Genomic DNA, 17132 nt, shown 5'->3' with positions numbered 1-17132 from the left:
CTCGAGAGCTATGGCACAAGGACTCTCAACACTTGAATGTGCAGTAAAAATCTGAAGATGGCTGCCAGAGGAGGGGCTTAGGTAGAGGGCAGTCATTGGCTGGGGGCAGTATGACCCAGAAACCAGTGATTGGTTATTAGGAGAAAGACAGTTCAGAAACGAAACAGAAACTCATTTATTTTTTACCGAGGACTCCCAGCCTGACGACGGGGAATATTCATGAGCATGAATCCATGCCAGACCCCATGCTGGAGAATGTATCACACATGCCAAAGACCAATAGAACGTTCCGCGGCAGCAGAGTTCTTTGGTGGCGTTTTTCTTTTGTATGGAAATAAAACCCTTGTTACCCTTGAAAGAGTAGCAGGTTGTATTTTTTCTGGTGTGAGCGTGCAGGGGCATGCCTTCAGCACCTAGGATTATCTGGTGGTTGGAGGATGAAATGGAGTCTGAAGAGATACTGACAGAAATGATATGAAGCTTCCTGCTTTCATTCCTATGTTGTGATTCTAATTCAATGTTTTAAATGCTTCAGTTGTAATGTATTATGGATTTTTCCTCAAAATCAAAATAAACGTAAACTGTAATTGAAACTGAGAAGAGAGGAGATAAGAGAAAGAGGAAGCAGGTGACATGCAACTGGCATAGGGTTGGGGTGATGACATGTTCAGTAGTATCTTGGGTGCAAGTGGCTCCATTTGGTTATAATCTTCCACTGGGAAAACTCCTGAATACTGCCAAGCCAGAGGGCCAGACTAGACCTGGTCTAAAATAGACAATGGCCCTCATTACGACCCTGGCGGAATCCGAAAAACGATGGCGGAAATGCAATACCGCCATCGAATACCGCTCGGTGCGACTATGACCCGTCACCGCAAAGTACGAAGCCATTAGCGACACCGTAGTGAACGCCAACGCTAACTGCACCAAGTGCGCGCGCGCGCGCGCCATGCCAAACCGTAAATACCACCATGGCGCAAGGGTACGCGAATTCCGACCCTAGCGGACATGTACCTAACGCCATCAAGCATGGCGGAAAGCACCAATCCGCCATGGTGAGAAGTACGGCATCGCGAATCAACCGTAAACGGCCCCACTGAGTGCCTGTACACCGCTCCCTGCCCACAAAGTACAACTCCCCGTAGGTGCAATGAAGTCACAATGCAACCAGTGAAATGTACAAGTCACCCATGCATGCCAACGAACAAAAGAAACACAAGAGGGGCCAATGGGAGCTGCAGGGCACAGATGGCACGAATACAGAAGCCATTCCAATGGACATGACCACAGTCCCCCCCCCCGAAACGCACGCAAACACAGGCACCTGTGACCAGCAATATTCAGAAAATCACAACATGCCACCAGTCCACCTGGCTGACCGGCATCTGTTACACAAAACCCATTCCCCCGCCCCTGAGCATGACAACATGCAAACAGTCACATTGGCAGCCCCCATCCCTGACCTCACTGGGCTCCATAGGCAAACGCGCCCAGCACAGTACCACGCGACTAAACTCCGAAGCTGGAACCCAATGCAGATCTCCTCACAATACATCGCTCCCCAAATAGGAATATGCCACATCACTCGCAAAGAAGAACGCTACACGGCCCATATCAGAATAGAAATTTAATGCACAACTAAATCACCAAGCCCATACAGCCATTAGTCCATGAACTCCAAAACACATATCACCATTGTGGGCTGCATCCGCAAGGAATGACCAGCTACTACTTGTGTGACGCCCTGTTCCATCATGGTACACAGAGCCACATTCACGTACGAAAAGGCAACATGGAAGCGCACAGACCCGCAGGGCCGTCCCAATGGGGAGGCACTAGTCCAGCTGAAAGGCCGAAATGTTGCTCCGAGCCACTAGTACTGCGTAAGGGCATGTGGCCCATTGGCGATCGTCCCATAAGATCGTAATGCTGCTCCACTGATTAACACGAAGCAGCAGGTGTCGGGAGTAAACGCCATCTGCAGGAGTGGCATACAGATGGCAGTGGCAAAAGGGGAGGAGATACCTGTCAACCAAAAGAAAAGAAAAAGAACAGAATGGCCATCAGAACTACATTCGAACAACTCACTTCAATGATCACACTAAATCCACAGTCATATGCATGCTAGCCCACTCCAAAGGATCATCACCACCCCGAAACCACTTGCGACTCATAACTATCTATATCGAGGTGTAAACACCATCACAAACGAGTGTACCTGTGCATGCGTCTGTCAGAACAGATTCCATCAGATGGGAATGTGAACGTGCATGGACACAAGTGTCTGAAGGCGCGTCGAGACAGGGAGGGCTCAACAAGGCCAGATAGACGATGGTCCCACTATGGCAGCCCTGCATCACATAGCGCAGGGGAGGCGGATAGATTCCAACAAGCCCTGTACATGGCAAACCCTGTATCAAATCACCTGCCCATGCATCCATTCATCATTCCCTCATCCTGTTATAAAAACGCCAGAATATTTACTCACAAAACATTCAAACTTTCCATTGAGTCTGTGCGTTATGCAGCCTGCAAAATCCACAGTGCCCCAGCCCGTAATTCCAGTGTAGTGAAGTTACATGTATTTGGGAACGTCCGGCCTCATCGCCCACGTCACTATTGCGCATCCAAAACTATTCATATCAATCATTGCTTCCTCGCCATGGCCCCTGTCTCAAGGACATCGAACAAAAGAACGTTATATTTGCAGTCAGACCTGTGGGCATCTCCCCGGCGCTAGCTGAAAACCGAAAGCGCCGGCCTTCGAATTCCTCATTTGCAACATCACGTCGAAGAGGCATCTGTGGCCGTTTGAAATCACTAATTAATCCATCGAGTGCGGCTGTGTGTGAAAATGGCAACTGCCTTCACCCACGAATGGGACGCCCCGCCCGTCGTTGCAACTCGGTACAGTGATGCATGAGGGCCCACCGTTACTCGAGTACTACGTCCCACTGACCCATCACAAGTCTGTTCGCGACTGCAAAGATTGTATGTGAAACAATGGGACCATAGCCGAATGTACATATCAACAAATGTTACACGGCCATCGGGTACAAATACATGAATGCAAGAGCAAGATGCCATGCGTCACATTGCAGCGTTGTGTGCGGGACGTGCTCGGCCAAAGGGGAGAGCAGCTTGCACAGGTGGAATGAATCACCACAGGTGGAGGCCATACAGCCTGAAAACACATAAATTGCACACCCAGTCTCCTCCCACAACCACACCCACTCCGAAATGCTACCGGCAGGACTCGCGATGTTGGCCCTGGGGGACCTGATAGCACTGCAAGTGCTCCAACTCCAAGAAGAAGACGAACACCAACTACAACCGGCCGCACGGAGGAGACGCAGGAGGAGGAGGAGGGCAAGGCAGGGCCAGCAAGGGCCGCCAGCACAGCCACTACCACCACGCAGGCAGCCCGCAATCCCACGCCTCCGAGCACATCCGTTCAACCTCACTGATGAGCAGATCCACACCCTCTACCGTCTGGACCGGGACACCATAGCCGCCATCGTGGACATGACACAGGCTGACCTTGTCAGCATGATAGATAGCCCAACCGCCATCCCACCCCTACTGAAGGTGGTGTCTGTACTACACTTCCTGGCCACAGGCACCTACCAGCACACAGTCGGACAGTTGCATGGCATTTCACAGCCACTGTTCTCACGGACACTATTGCAAGTGCTTGATGCCCTCCTGCAGCACGCAGACGACTACATCTCTCTACCACGCTCGGAGCAGGAAATTACCAACACAAAAGTGGGATTCCATGCACTTGCCGGCATACCGGGTTGCATTGGTGCCATCGACTGCACCCATGTGGAATTGGTCGTTCCACATGCCATGGAGGCCCAGTACCGCAACCGAAAACAATTTCATTCCCTGAATGTACAAATGGTGTGTGACTCCAACAGGATCATTACACATTGTTGTGCCCGATTCCCTGGATCAACCCATGATTCTATGGTCTTGAGGAACTCTACTATACCACGCTACATGGAGCGACACGCAGGGAACAGATCCTGGCTACTCGGTGAGTCTCATTCCATGCATGATGATGTGGGGTATGTGATGCGGCAATGAACTGCCAGGAGGGGGGGGGGGTGCGTACGTAGCAATGGCATTCCACATCATACGTTTCTCGTCCTCATACAGGTGATGCTGGGTATCCACTGAAGAGATGGCTCCTCACACCAGTCCGGAACCCACGGGACCAGCATGAGGAGGACTACAACCATGCCCACTCACGTACCCGTGTAGTCATTGAACAGGCATTCGGCCTACTGAAGACTCGTTTCCGCTGCCTCAGCAGGTCTGGCGGGGCACTCCTGTACCGCCATGAGAAGGTTGCAAAGATGGTGATGGCATGTGTCATGCTCCACAACATGTGCGTACGTAGAAATGTGCCCATGCCCCCTGACGCTGAACTGCAAGCACCTGATGATGGTCATGATGAGGGTGGGGATGTGGCAGCACCTCAAGGAGTCTGCGAGGCACCGGAGGGCCGTGACATTCGTCAGCATCTCATTGATGCATGCTTCTAGCACTCACGCCTGGTGGCTGATACATGGACACGGGACTCGTGGCACTGTGTGTGTCTGGTACATGCACAATATGGACTGTACGCCTATGATGGCCTAGTACACAAAGATCATTGTCCACACATCTCATTGGTTGATCGTGCACTGTTTATGGCATATGTGATATCATGTAGAACACCCTATCGACCCGCCACCCAAGTGAGCCCAACACACCCCCTCCACCCTCCTACCTCCCCCCCGAACACCAGTGTCCAAAGAAGCTCATTGTCAGTGGGCTGTCGCTATTGCAAGCCCCCTCTGCGGGTATCAGGGGCACCCCTGCCTGTGGAGCGCAGGTTCCTCCCAGATCTACGTTGGGGGCTGCCCTGGACGGAACTTGCAACGGATGACGTCTCTGCCTGCTCACGTCCATGCATGTCCCTAAGGGTTTGTGAGAGCTCAGTGAGCACACGGCGCACTGCGGCAAGTTCGGCACATACGTCTTTGGACGTCGCATGCAGTTCCCCCCTCAGGCTCTCGGTGCTTCTCTCCATTTGGACTCTCAGGCTCTCGGTGCTACTCTCCATTTGGACTCTCAGGCTCTCGGTGCTACTCTCCATTTGGACTCTCAGGCTCTCGGTGCTACTCTCCATTTGTGCCCTGAGTGTCTCAGTTGATGTTTCTATGTCTGCCTTAGTGCCCCCACATTCATCGGCATGGTCCTTGAGGAGCGTGGCCAGTTGCTGCTGTTGCACGATTAACTGGTCGAGGGACTGTTGCCTCTGCTGGGCCATGGCCATTTGCGGGGGTGTCACAGAGGTGCTGTTGACCTCATGTTGCCTTGCCACAGGGCTTGGGGGGGATGGCCAGTCGTCGTCTTGTGGGTGCCCCTGCGTGGTATCCTCATGTTGTACGGGATGGGACAGACAGGGGGAATGGGACAGGTCATGGATGGATCTGACTTCGACATCCCCGTCTTCTGTGTCGGAGCATGCTGCCATCAATGGGGTGTCACCTATGGTGCTGCTGCCACCAGAGGCAGTGCCTTCTGTGGCATCCGTTGGGGGGACCTGTGGTGGTGGTGTTGTGGGCATGCTGGCTGCTGGGGTGCCTGTTGATGTTCCCCCCTCTGTGCTGCCACCTGATTTGTGCTGCTGCCGTGTCTTGATGCGTGCAGCTGAGGTGGAGGGTCTTTGGCCGTTGGTCTTGGCCCTCTTTGCAGGTGTGCTGGTAGGGGTGTCCTGATGCTCGTCGTTTGGATCGGAGCCTGTGGTGGAGTAAAGGAGGGCGAGGGTTATTAATGGGTCTGTGGGTATTGGAATGGCATTGTATCACATGCATTGGGGTGGTACATGAGGGTGATTTGGGTCGGTGCCTTGGAGGTGCTTTTATTTGTGTGTGGGGTGAGGGTGCAGTTGTTTGGCAGCCTGCAGTTAGGGTGTGCCTGCTGGACGTGTGGTGGGTGTTTTAGGGGTTTTTAATTATTTATGTATTTATTGTGGTTTTAAGGTGCACTATCAGGGCGATGTGTGTGGACGTTCTCCTGGACATGTGTTCCTGTTGCACTATGTGGGCACGTGGTACTTCACATGATTGGACATTGTGGATTTAGCATTGTTTTATCTGGGCCACCTACCTGATTCTTCTGATGTCTGCACTCCTTTCTCCATCCCTCCGACTCCCTCTATGCTCTCCATTCCGATGGTGGAGGCACAGATTTCTTCCCAGGGGGTCAACTTGATGGGTGATTCAGGACCTCCCCCGGTGGCTGTGGCAATGTTGCGGTTGGCAGAGAGTATGCTGCGGACGCGTATCCGCAGGTCGTCCCACCGCTTTCTGCATTGCTGTGGGTTGCGGGGTGCGGTCCCCACCGCGCTTACCCGCTGTGCCACCAGAGCCCATATGGCCTTCTTGTTGGCAAGTGCCGTCCTGGTCATTTGCGTGGAGAAGACGGCGGCGGCATTCTCCTGGAGGGTCTCTGTTAGCACGGTGAGTTCCTCACGGGAGAAGTGGACCTGCCGATTGCGGTCGCACGCTTTCTTCGCTACTTTTCCCATTTTTCTTGGTTTCGCTAGGGTGGATGACGGGTTGGGGTGTGTCTCAGGGTAGTGATTTTAGTGGTTGTGTGGTTTTAGTGGTTTTATGGGTGCACGGCGGGATGTTTCCCGTTCCGGGCCCATGTTTTAACTTCCGTTTCCGTATATTTCCGGTCACCGTACTTTCCGGTAGGCGCACTCTGCGGTGCCCGCTGTGATGGGTGGCGGTATTGCACCTAGGGCGCCGTACGGCGGCGGTGTGGGCCGTTTTGGGTTCATTTCCGCCATCGCGGACTTTGCACTTCCGCCATGCCGTGGTGCTCGTGCCCGATGGGTCGGAATGGGCCGCAATTTGCTCCTTCGTGCAATGGCGGAAACGCTATTTACGCTGTGGCGGTCCGGTCGGTTGATTTCCGCAAGGGTCGTAATGAGGGCCAATGTGTGTAAATGATACTGTCAACCTATTCTGAATCTACTCCATCTGGTGATTTTCAAATGGGAGTCTTTCTTTCAAAAAAGCAAAACTTGGAACCGGGGATAACCTCACTGGCGAGGACAGCTGTAGGGAGTGAAGGAGAAAACATTTCACTGGGCAGACCGTGATCCTAGAATTCCTTACCTCGAGATATTTGCAGTATTAAAAACATGCCGCTATTTGGAAAAAAGGAGAAACCCCTTCCTTTTTAGTCTCTGCTGTTTCCCTTTTCACCATTCATTGTATACTGAAGCGACTCAGGTAGAGCTTAGATACCCTTGTTGTTAGGAGCGGGTGAAGATGTCAAATTCAAGTTCTCTCTTTACTGGGAGCTCAAACAAATACAAAAAGGAACATGTGATAGTTGGCGGGTTCATGCAAGGATGTCACATGATGGGGGTAGTAGTAGGGGTGTATCTTGCTTTAGTGGGAATTCCCTTCCGACATACCCTGCCCACTCTCGGAAACATTCCACATAGGACTCATTACAGACTGTGTGCAATGCACTCTCTGTTGGCACACATGTTGGACCAGGTAAGGGAAGCCGAAATCAGTCTCACTACTGAGATCGACTTAGGGACACTGGGAGGACACATTGGCAGTGGGGACCCGGCCACCCATCTCATTTGGTGCACCACAAGACCAGGAGGGCCAAAATACACTTCTCGGTGGCCTGAATTTATTTGTATGGAAACAAAAAAGAACGTTGCTGCAATTTCTGCAATGGCACACCATCTTTTCGAGGCAACCCTTCTTTAGGAAGAGAAAAGAAACTCGGCTAGGATGGAAGTTGTGGGGCAAGCCCCGATTACCTGATAGATGGACGCTGCTTCTTTTCAGAGCTCCGCATTTCTTCGTTGGCTTTGCTCTCCGTCCGTTGTCGCGAGCTCTGCAGATCTGCCCAAACAGAAGACAATCGTTATCGTCGCCTCTTAAAATCCACTTCAGAAAAGCAGCGGCATTTTATAGGTTAACAAAGGAGAGGCTTGCTTGGAAACCCCATGGAATACAATTTAGACCCACTAGGACCACAGGGAAGTCCACACACTACTCAAGCACCTTTTATTGTCTGTAATGCATTGCTTGACAAATGTCACCGACCGAACACAATGAGGTTCCATGCCATCGCATCTGCTGCATTTCCAACTGTGCATGTGCAACTCTCTTTTGAATGTAGCCCGGATCTTTTAATTTGTTTACCCTAAGAGGGTCCAGATCTGGGTCACATCTACCCAACCACATTTGCACTGGTGCAGTTACCCATATTTCAGTTAAGACAGTGGTCACACTTTGGTCTCCAAAGTCCTGTTATGCCTGAGAAAACGACATCTAAATTTGACTGCAAAGTTGTACATGATTGTAAATGTTATAAGGATATTATACTGTGACAATTGCCACCATAGTTGTGGTACCTTGTAGAAAAAAAACACAAAAAAACTGCACACTGTTCCCCTACCTCGGGAACACAGGACAGTCTATAAAGGACGAAAAAAAGGAAAACAGGGCAACAAGCGGAGGTGGAGAAGCAGCTGGAGGGTGGAGACGTGAATTGTAAAGACTTCCATTATAATTTAAATCGTATTTTAGTGACAAAGGCATGCTATATGCTGTAAGGTAAGTTATGTTTTAGTCATAAAGGCTTGTAATAGGATACTTTGACACCTCGTTTAAGTTCTAGGTTATGGTCAACGAGAGGTATCATTTGCCGCGGGGCACTAGATTCCTGCATTGGCTTTCAGGGCCACAAATGCACAAACCAAAAGGAAATCTTCAAAGGAAACTCTCCAGAAGCAAGAGGCGATGATATGTCATCAAACCCACGCCCCCTATTTCATGATTAAACATCAAACAACCCTCTCCTCGAGACCCATCTCCACTGACCTGAAACCTAGTTTGAGGGGACCAATCCAACTTTGACCATCAACTGCTGAACATCAACCATCTTATCTCTTCTCCGTATGTTGTTTGTTGGTTGACTGCCCATCATCGCAGACTTTACAAGATTGCTCAATGGTTGGTTAAACAAGGTCACGTGTTTGGATGAGAATCTACCAAGCCACCTGGTGTTCCATGAGGCACAGTTTTGTAAATAGTTTCATATTTAAGATAGATAACGTTTCCGTTGTGTAGCATTGAGATGACCACTGACATTCGTATTCAATTTGTCTGAATGTGACAGGAAACTCAGGATGTTAAATGGTAGAAATCGATATTGTGTAACTTTTCTGTCTCTACTGCATTTATTCAGAATCCAAAGCTCAATGCTGAGCTCAGACCCAAAGTTGTTTATGTTGCGGGCTGCACCCCCCCTCCACCCCCTACGCCCCTCTAACTCCTCCCCCACCCCGGCCCTTGTGGGATCCCCCACCACATTGTTTCCATTTCCACCACTGCTGGCATGGTGAAAGACAGAGCACCTCGCACCCAACACATAACTACTAAAGATAACATCACAGCACTAGTCACCTCTGCCTAATCAATTATCATTTAACAGCAAATGTAAAAGGGCGTTTTATCATTCAATGTAATGTAATGTACAGTTTATCCTGCAAGGTTCAGACTGTGGACAAATGAGTTCTTAGCCAACTCAGTCATTCGAGGCAATGACGATGGCAATTTTGTCGCTACGCACATCTCTATTGTGAATACAGAACCAGTTTCAAAGGCTTGATCTACAGTGGCCATTTGGTCCCAAGAGAGCCACGCCAAGAGCTTCTGGGAGTCGGTGAGCAGCATCTTGGAGCATTTACGTTGAAGAAAACTGTAACGCGGTCATTAAGCATCAGCACCCACGTACTGGACCACACATTTTGGATTTTATCCAAAATGAAGCACCGTCTATTTACAAAACCAAAACATTAACGTTTTCTTATAGTATTATGACAGTGAACATCCTGCCACTCTTATCCAAATGAATTATTGAATAACCTATGTTCACCCACAGGCTTCTGTCTAGTGATGGGGCATCAATAAAACCTATGGCCTGTTAAAACCATATGGCATGTACGTGGACACAGAGCCATTCCACGGAGCACAAGGGAACCGAATGAACAGATAAGAAAACTGATATTTCAGTTTGTGAGATGACTGACCGGCATGGTTGAGAAACAGGGCCTTCTTCTTCTGGCTGGCATCCGGTGCCACGGAGAGCTTCACGCGCAGGGTTTTACTGGGGCTCGGAGAGTGATTCACCGATGAATCAACGACCTCGTAGATCGTGTGAAGCAGGCTGGTAATGTCCTACAAAAAGAAAAGCAGACATGTGATGTGTACAGGTTACTACACCAGAGGACGAGGATGAAGGCAGAAGGTTAAGGAATAGGTCACAGTGATGGGGTTCTTCAATGGGCAATGACAGTGGTACACTTCACCCAGGAAGACAGTCAATCAGACCATTGGTTGCCAAAGAGATCTGGTGCAGGTTCGAATCCAACCAGAGACGACTTAGTCCATCATCATTCCCCAGCTGATAAATGAAGTAAACATGTAACTCTGTAATAATGACACCTATTATGATAGTGCTTAGAAGAGGCCGATATCTGGTATGAAGCGCTGTTGACAAAGGGTAGGGCATGTACTGCCCTTCGATGTATGTGAATTTAGTTTAAGGCAACTTTCCCCAAACAAAGTAGAATATATAATGACTTATAGATCAGCTGCTAGATAATGTGAATGCACAGAGAAGTCTCCAAATGATGACTATCACTGGGCATTAGCCCCTGTTCATGCAGAACTGAGACACCAATTAGGAAACATGCATACATTAAAAGGGTTCAGATTGCAGGTTATAGTTTGTCCAATCACTACAGCGTGTGCATAAGTTTACTCAAACTATACCCTCAATCTGATAGATGTCCAATGAATAGAGCATCTTAATTAGTGAATGAATGAGTTTAGTGTGCAGCACACTTAAGGGAGGATGTGTGTAAATGCACAGTAAAACAGCCAGCTATATTGCTAAAACTCACTGAGCAGAGAAACCTTTACCTCATGTTTGTGGTACCCAAGAAAACTTTAGATCAGCTTCCACACGATTATATGACTCATACTCTAAACAATGTAAAATCGGTGTCCATTGGATGGACAAGGAGCAATAGGTAAATGTTGTATGAAGAAAGCTCCTGCTTATGTGTGACGGAATGCTATCTGCAAGGGTGGAATAGCCTGAGCTTTTTTAATTTTGATGTCGGTAATTCTGCTCTGTTTTTGAATGTGAGACCTGCTAATCAGACCCCACTTTTGTAATGCTCTATGCCAACAAGCAAAATACACAAATGTACCTTGCTGTCACCGTTTTCTGACATGTCCTGCATTGATAACTGGGCACATTCCCTGGTCACATGTGCATTCCTGTACACAAGTGTTGGAACTGAAAGTTCCAACAGGCAAAGGAGGCTTTTTAACCGTCTGCACCTCTGGTTGAAAATATTATAATTGTGTACCCCGGGCAGCCTGGTGGCAGTTATTGATACCAATACACAAGAGCCATGTCTAATTTTGACATGGTGGCTCCTAAAATTACAAAATTTCACAGCCAGAAGCATTTGATGGCAAGAATGGTCACCTTGGTGAACAGTGACTTATTCATGACAGGGCTTGGTGCGTATTAAATATTCTGGCCTGTGTGTACCCTTAACAAGAATTATGGATAAAGACCCGGCAGCCTCTTTTTGGCGGACACCTTCCTTCAGGGAACAGGAACCTTCCCCCTGGTGCTCCATTGGAACCAGTGCTTCAGAGACAGTCCTGTCATTACAATGGCCACTCCACAACAGGGTGCTGTCTACAGCAGACCTTTTAAGTTAGGCCAAAAGAGGAAGGGGTGGAGTTAGAGTAGCAAAGAAGAGAGGTTCAGTCCCCAGGGGGGTCTCACCTTCTTGGATTTTGCTACAACTCCAAAACTTTGTGTCTCCCTTACTCATTGCCAGCCGACAAGGCATTCTGGGTATGACATCAGCAGGTAAAGGAATCTACTACAGCAGCCAGGATTAGACCCTTAACATGGGCTTGTGGGGGACCAATGTGCTGTGGAAAATTGCCTCTACAAGGGGGAAGGACCCTCCTCTGAGGTTATTCATATTTGGATGATACTCAAAAAAGAATTCCTCTGTAACTCTGCTGTGGGTACAATCTGTTCAAAAAACAGAGAGCTTCAAGGAACGGGGAAAGCTCTTCTCCCTAACTATCCCAAGGGCTATATTGGATGACCAGCTGACTGGACAAGGCCTACGGCAACTGAAAAACTGGTACCCAGCATACTGCCACTGGAGGTGACAAAATCCTGCTAGTGCTTTCTGCAAACCTTACTGGCTGGGAAAGGCAGATGAATGGACTCACTTTGCCCCTGAGAGCCTGGACTGGGTCTACCACTGATTGCAACGCCCAGAAAGCAGCCCAAAGGCGGTTTACCTTCTCAAGATGTTTTTCGAACCGGCTAAACCATGCTTAACTCACTTCAAGCCACTACAGAACCTGTGGTGCTGCCTTTGGCACTCCAAGTGCACTTATCTGCTCTGTGAGTTGCCCAGAGTGTGTCTCGACCTATTGAAGCAGATTGCTTCAGCTTGACCCGATTGTTGGTCAACTCCATGGAAGCAACTGGTGCTTTGCATCTCAAGCCAACGGAATCATCTTCTTTACCCAGCTCAGACCCATCTCAAACGCCCCCTTGATCCAAGCAGAACCATTGCTTCACACTGTCTTGATGTCTACTTGCCATTAGGAATGCACAAATGGACCATCTCGATGCTGCATAGACTGCGGTAAAGCACATAGAAGCCTGGGTCAATGCTGTTGAGTACCAAATACATCAAATTGAAGGTATTTGAAAAGGTCCTGTGCCCCTGGGCAGCCTTAAAAAACCTTAGTGACTTTTAAATCCCCCTTCTGTACCTTTTGAAAGACATTTGCATTAACTTGGCTTTTTGCTGCTGAAATATATGCCGGAGCATCCTTGTCTCCAAACCCAGAGTCCCCCTTTATTGTAAAGCCTGCTTTCTCCATTTATTTGGTCCAGAAGCATTTAATTAGTTTAATTTAAGATCCTATTTTTATGGTTCATTGGTTGGTCATTTCTTTATTTTTGGTACCACAATAATATTGTTTGGATTGCTTCCAAACCCGGTGACGCCCCTCCAGAAGAGTATTGCCTGTCCTCGGCCCACGTTAACAAAATCGGCACAGGAGGTATACCTGTCGGGTTGTGCCTGTTTCACCTCTATGATAGGGATGCTGGTTTAGTCATAGTGTGCGGCTGAGTAGGTACTTTAGCCACTACACATCCCTGTACTCCTGCAGAACAGTAGTCATTTCGTCACATTCATACTGCTAATAGGACGCCAGAGTTTTCTGGAAGAAACCGGCATTGCTCATGTTGCCAGAACCATGTTACAAACCTGTTAAGGGTACGCCAATGTTTTGTACCTGGGCATTAAAAAAAAGTACCAAACACCAGGGGTTCCATGTGATAATGTCCCTGCAAAAATGTTGTCTGACAAAAATGTCGCCAAAAAATGTCTGTGGTTTGCAGGGACATTCGCACATTGAACATGCGGAGGACACCCCCGCAACCCCCAAAATCTTTTTTTTCCAAGGAGAGCAGGGGCCTCCCCGCATCCCCCGCACCCCTCGACCCCATATGGGATACATTACTCACCGTAATCGTATTTCTGATGCTTGTATCTGCTTAGATCACATGCTGTGCATAGGCCGACATCTAGTGGAAGCTGCAGAGTATTACAGTTTGTTTTTCGAAACTCGAAAATGGGCGTGGACACAGGCGTGCCAGTAATACTATCCCTAGTGTGACGTCCACTGTACCCAAGATCCCTCACGCGTATAGGATCCTCAGATTGTATTTTTTCTGACATGAGGAAGCATGAGGAGTAGCGTGAGTACAGATAATCCAAGCAGTTAGACAGAAAGGTAAGACTACAAGCAATCATGCGCCTTCTCTCGGAGGGGAGGAAGGGTGGGTCGCATGTGAATCTAAGCAGATACAAGCATCAGAAATACGATTACGGTGAGTAATGTATCCCTTCTGAGGCTTGTGGAATCTGCTTAGATCACATGCTGTGCATAGATTAGCGAGCAGTACCAGAAGAAGGATGTGAGAAGGGTCATGAGCAAACAGGTGTCTTAGAACCGCTTGTCCCACTTGTGTATCTGTCTTGGAATGAGTGTCAATGCAGTAATGCTGAGTAAAAGTGTGAATAGAGCTCCAAGTAGCTGCTTTGCAAATGGTGTCGAGGGGAACATTTGCAATGAAAGCCAGAGTGGCCCCAATGCCTCTAGTAGAGTGGGCCCTTGGCGTAAAAGGCAGAGTTTTTTCAGAAAGAGAGTAACACAGCTGTATACAGTTGATAATCCACTTCGAGATAGCGCTTTTAGAGACGCGATCTCCCTCTCTGCCTGTAGCTACGGAGACAAACAGTTGATCTGTTTTCCTTAGCGGTCTGGTTTTATTTACATAGTAGAGGACCGCCCTACGCACATCTAGGGTGTGTAGTTTCACCTCAGCCGAGCTTTGCGGGTTCTGGAAGAAAGCCGGAAGCTCGATGGACTGGTTTACATGGAACTTTGATATAAATTTAGGTGAGAACCTAGGGTGTGTGCGTAAAACCAGTTTGTCTTTGTGGATAGTAAAGAAAGGATCCTGCACTGACAGAGCCTGAATTTCACTGACCCTTCTTATAGAGGTAATGGCTACTAAGAAGGCCGTTTTATAAGTCAGGTGTTTGAGACTACTTTTATGCATGGGTTCGAAAGGGGGGCCCATGAGCTTAGCTAGCACCACATTAAGGTCCCATCCTGGTGGTGGGTTCGAAATAGGAGGGTGAAGTCTCTTTACTCCTTCCATGAAGGCTTTAACTACTGGTACTTTCCACCACGACACCTTGTTATGGGATGTGGTGTAAGCCGAGAGGGCTGCCAGGTGTACTTTCAGAGAGTTAAAAACCAATCCTGCATCCAGCAGGTGGAGCATGTATGTCACAACGTTGGAAGGAGTGCAATCAACAGGGTTGATTTCTTTATTCTGGCACCAAATAACAAATCTCTTCCACTTGTCAAAGTAACAGTGCCTTGTGTTTGGTTTCCTGGATTCTTTTAGGATGTTCATACACCTCTGTGGTAAATTGAGATGTCCAAACTCTATGACCTCAGGAGCCATGCTGCCAGGTTCATTGAGTTGGGTTGCTGGTGCACTGTTTGACCTTGTTGCTGGGACAGTATGTTGTACCAGGCTGGAAGTTTGATGGGCTCGCACACCGCCATCCTGCGTAGGTGTGGAAACCATGGTTGTCTCGCCCACATGGGAGCAACTAGGATGAGCGTCATCGATTCCTTGTTCATCTTGTACACCACCTTCCTGATGAGGAGTTGGTGGAAAAGCGTACGCAAACATCCCTGACCAGTTCATCCACAGGGCGTTCCCTTGGGAGTCTGGCTGGGGGAACCTGGATGCAAATCCTGGGCATTGTTTGTTTTCGCTTGTGGCGAATAAGTCTATAGTGGGGAAACCCCACTGAGAGAAGAGATCTTCTACGATCTCTCTGTGAAGGACCCATTCGTGTTCTTCTGGGAGGGAGTCTCTGCTTAGAGCATCCGCTAGGGAATTGAGCTCCCCTGGAACATGTTGCGATGACAGGAAGATGTTCCGTCTGAGTGCCCATATCCAGATTTTCTGGGCAAGCTTGGACAGATTTGGCGAACAAGTCCCTCCTTGCTTGCTCAGATAGAAAATGGCTGTCGTGCTGTCCGTCCGGATCTGCACCGACAAGTTTAGTAGATGGGGCTCGAACGCCCGGAATACTGCCAGAAGCTCTAGGAGGTTGATGTGGTTCTTGGCTACTGAGTGAGACCAGAGACCCTGAGCTATGTGGTGGAGATGGTGAGCTCCCCACCCAGTCAGGCATGCATCTGCATCTGTAGTCACCACTGCCTGTACTTCGGGATCGTAAAAGGGTTTTCCCCTTGCGAGATTCTCTCTTGTCCACCAGTGTAGGCTCTGTACAAGTGTTGGCGAAACGACCACTAGATCGTCCCACTGACCACTTGCCTGAGACCACTGTTTCGCCAACCATTCCTGCATGGGACGCATGCGCAGTCGCGCGTGGGGGACCAGGTAAATGCATGATGCCATCATGCCCAGTAACCGCATTGCTTTGCGTACCGTTATTTGTTGACCGGACTGATAATGTGGAATTTGCAGTAGTATATTCCGAATTCTCTCTTCTGAAGGGAAGGTCAACCCTTTCTGAGTATCTAGAATTGCTCCTAGGAACTGTTTTGAGGTGCTTGGCACCAGGCTTGACTTCTTCTCGTTGATTGAGAAGCCTAATTCGTGGAGGAGGTCGATAGTCCTTTGAATGTTTGTCCTGCAAATTCCTGGGGTTTCCCCCGTTATGAGCCAGTCGTCCAGATAAGGGTACACTGGGATTGTCTCCCTGCGTAGGTGTGCCGCTGCCACCGCCAGTACCTTGGTGAATACCCTTGGTGCTGAAGCTATCCCGAAGGGCAGTACCTTGAATTGGTAGTGGCGACTGTCCACCTTGAAGCGCAAGTACTTTCTGTGCGCCGGGAGCATGGAAATATGAAAATAAGCATCTTTCATATCCAAGGTTGCCATGTAATCCCCCTTTTTTAGGAGGGGGATTACCTCTTGTAGCGTGGTCATACGGAATTTTTGGGGCTTGACATACCTGTTGGCAGGCCGTAGGTCCAATACTGGGCGCATTGTCAAATCTTTCTTTGGCACAAGGAAGTAAGTTGAATAGATACCCTTGTTTACCTGGTGTCCTGGGACGAGTTCTATCGCGTCCTTTTCTAGCAGAATGGCGATCTCCTCGAGAAGGATCTTCTGATGTTCTAAGGAGTGTACTTTTTGTCGTGGAGGATGGTTCCGGGGACGCTGCAGTAATTCTATACAATATCCTGTGGACACTGTTGACAGCACCCATCTGTCTGAGGTGATCCCTTCCCAAGCTTGGGTGAAGTTGGAAATGCGTCCCCCTACTGGGGTTGCGTGAGAAGGGACCCTGAACTGAGCGTCACTGCTTTGGTGGAGGCATGCCACCTCCCTTGTTGGGGCTG

At 49.0% G+C, this 17132-nt stretch overlaps 1 protein-coding gene across 2 annotated transcripts in view; it reads right to left on the bottom strand.

Moving 5' to 3' along the window:
• NKD1 (NKD inhibitor of WNT signaling pathway 1) overlaps nt 1–17132 on the bottom strand; it is a 245696-nt gene that overhangs the window by 20926 nt on the left and 207638 nt on the right. For both annotated transcript variants that reach the window (XM_069639453.1, XM_069639454.1), the window contains 2 exons: nt 10133–10280; nt 7853–7937 (listed from right to left, as the gene is read on the bottom strand). In XM_069639453.1, coding sequence (XP_069495554.1) covers nt 7853–7937; nt 10133–10280 — 233 coding nt within the window. The remainder of the gene's footprint in view (nt 1–7852; nt 7938–10132; nt 10281–17132) is intronic.

This window comes from Ambystoma mexicanum, chromosome 1q (assembly GCF_040938575.1).
Source record: "Ambystoma mexicanum isolate Mex_15411 chromosome 1q, UKY_AmexF1_1, whole genome shotgun sequence".
NCBI lineage: Eukaryota > Metazoa > Chordata > Amphibia > Caudata > Ambystomatidae > Ambystoma > Ambystoma mexicanum.
This window is presented reverse-complemented; position numbering and strand designations above follow the sequence as displayed.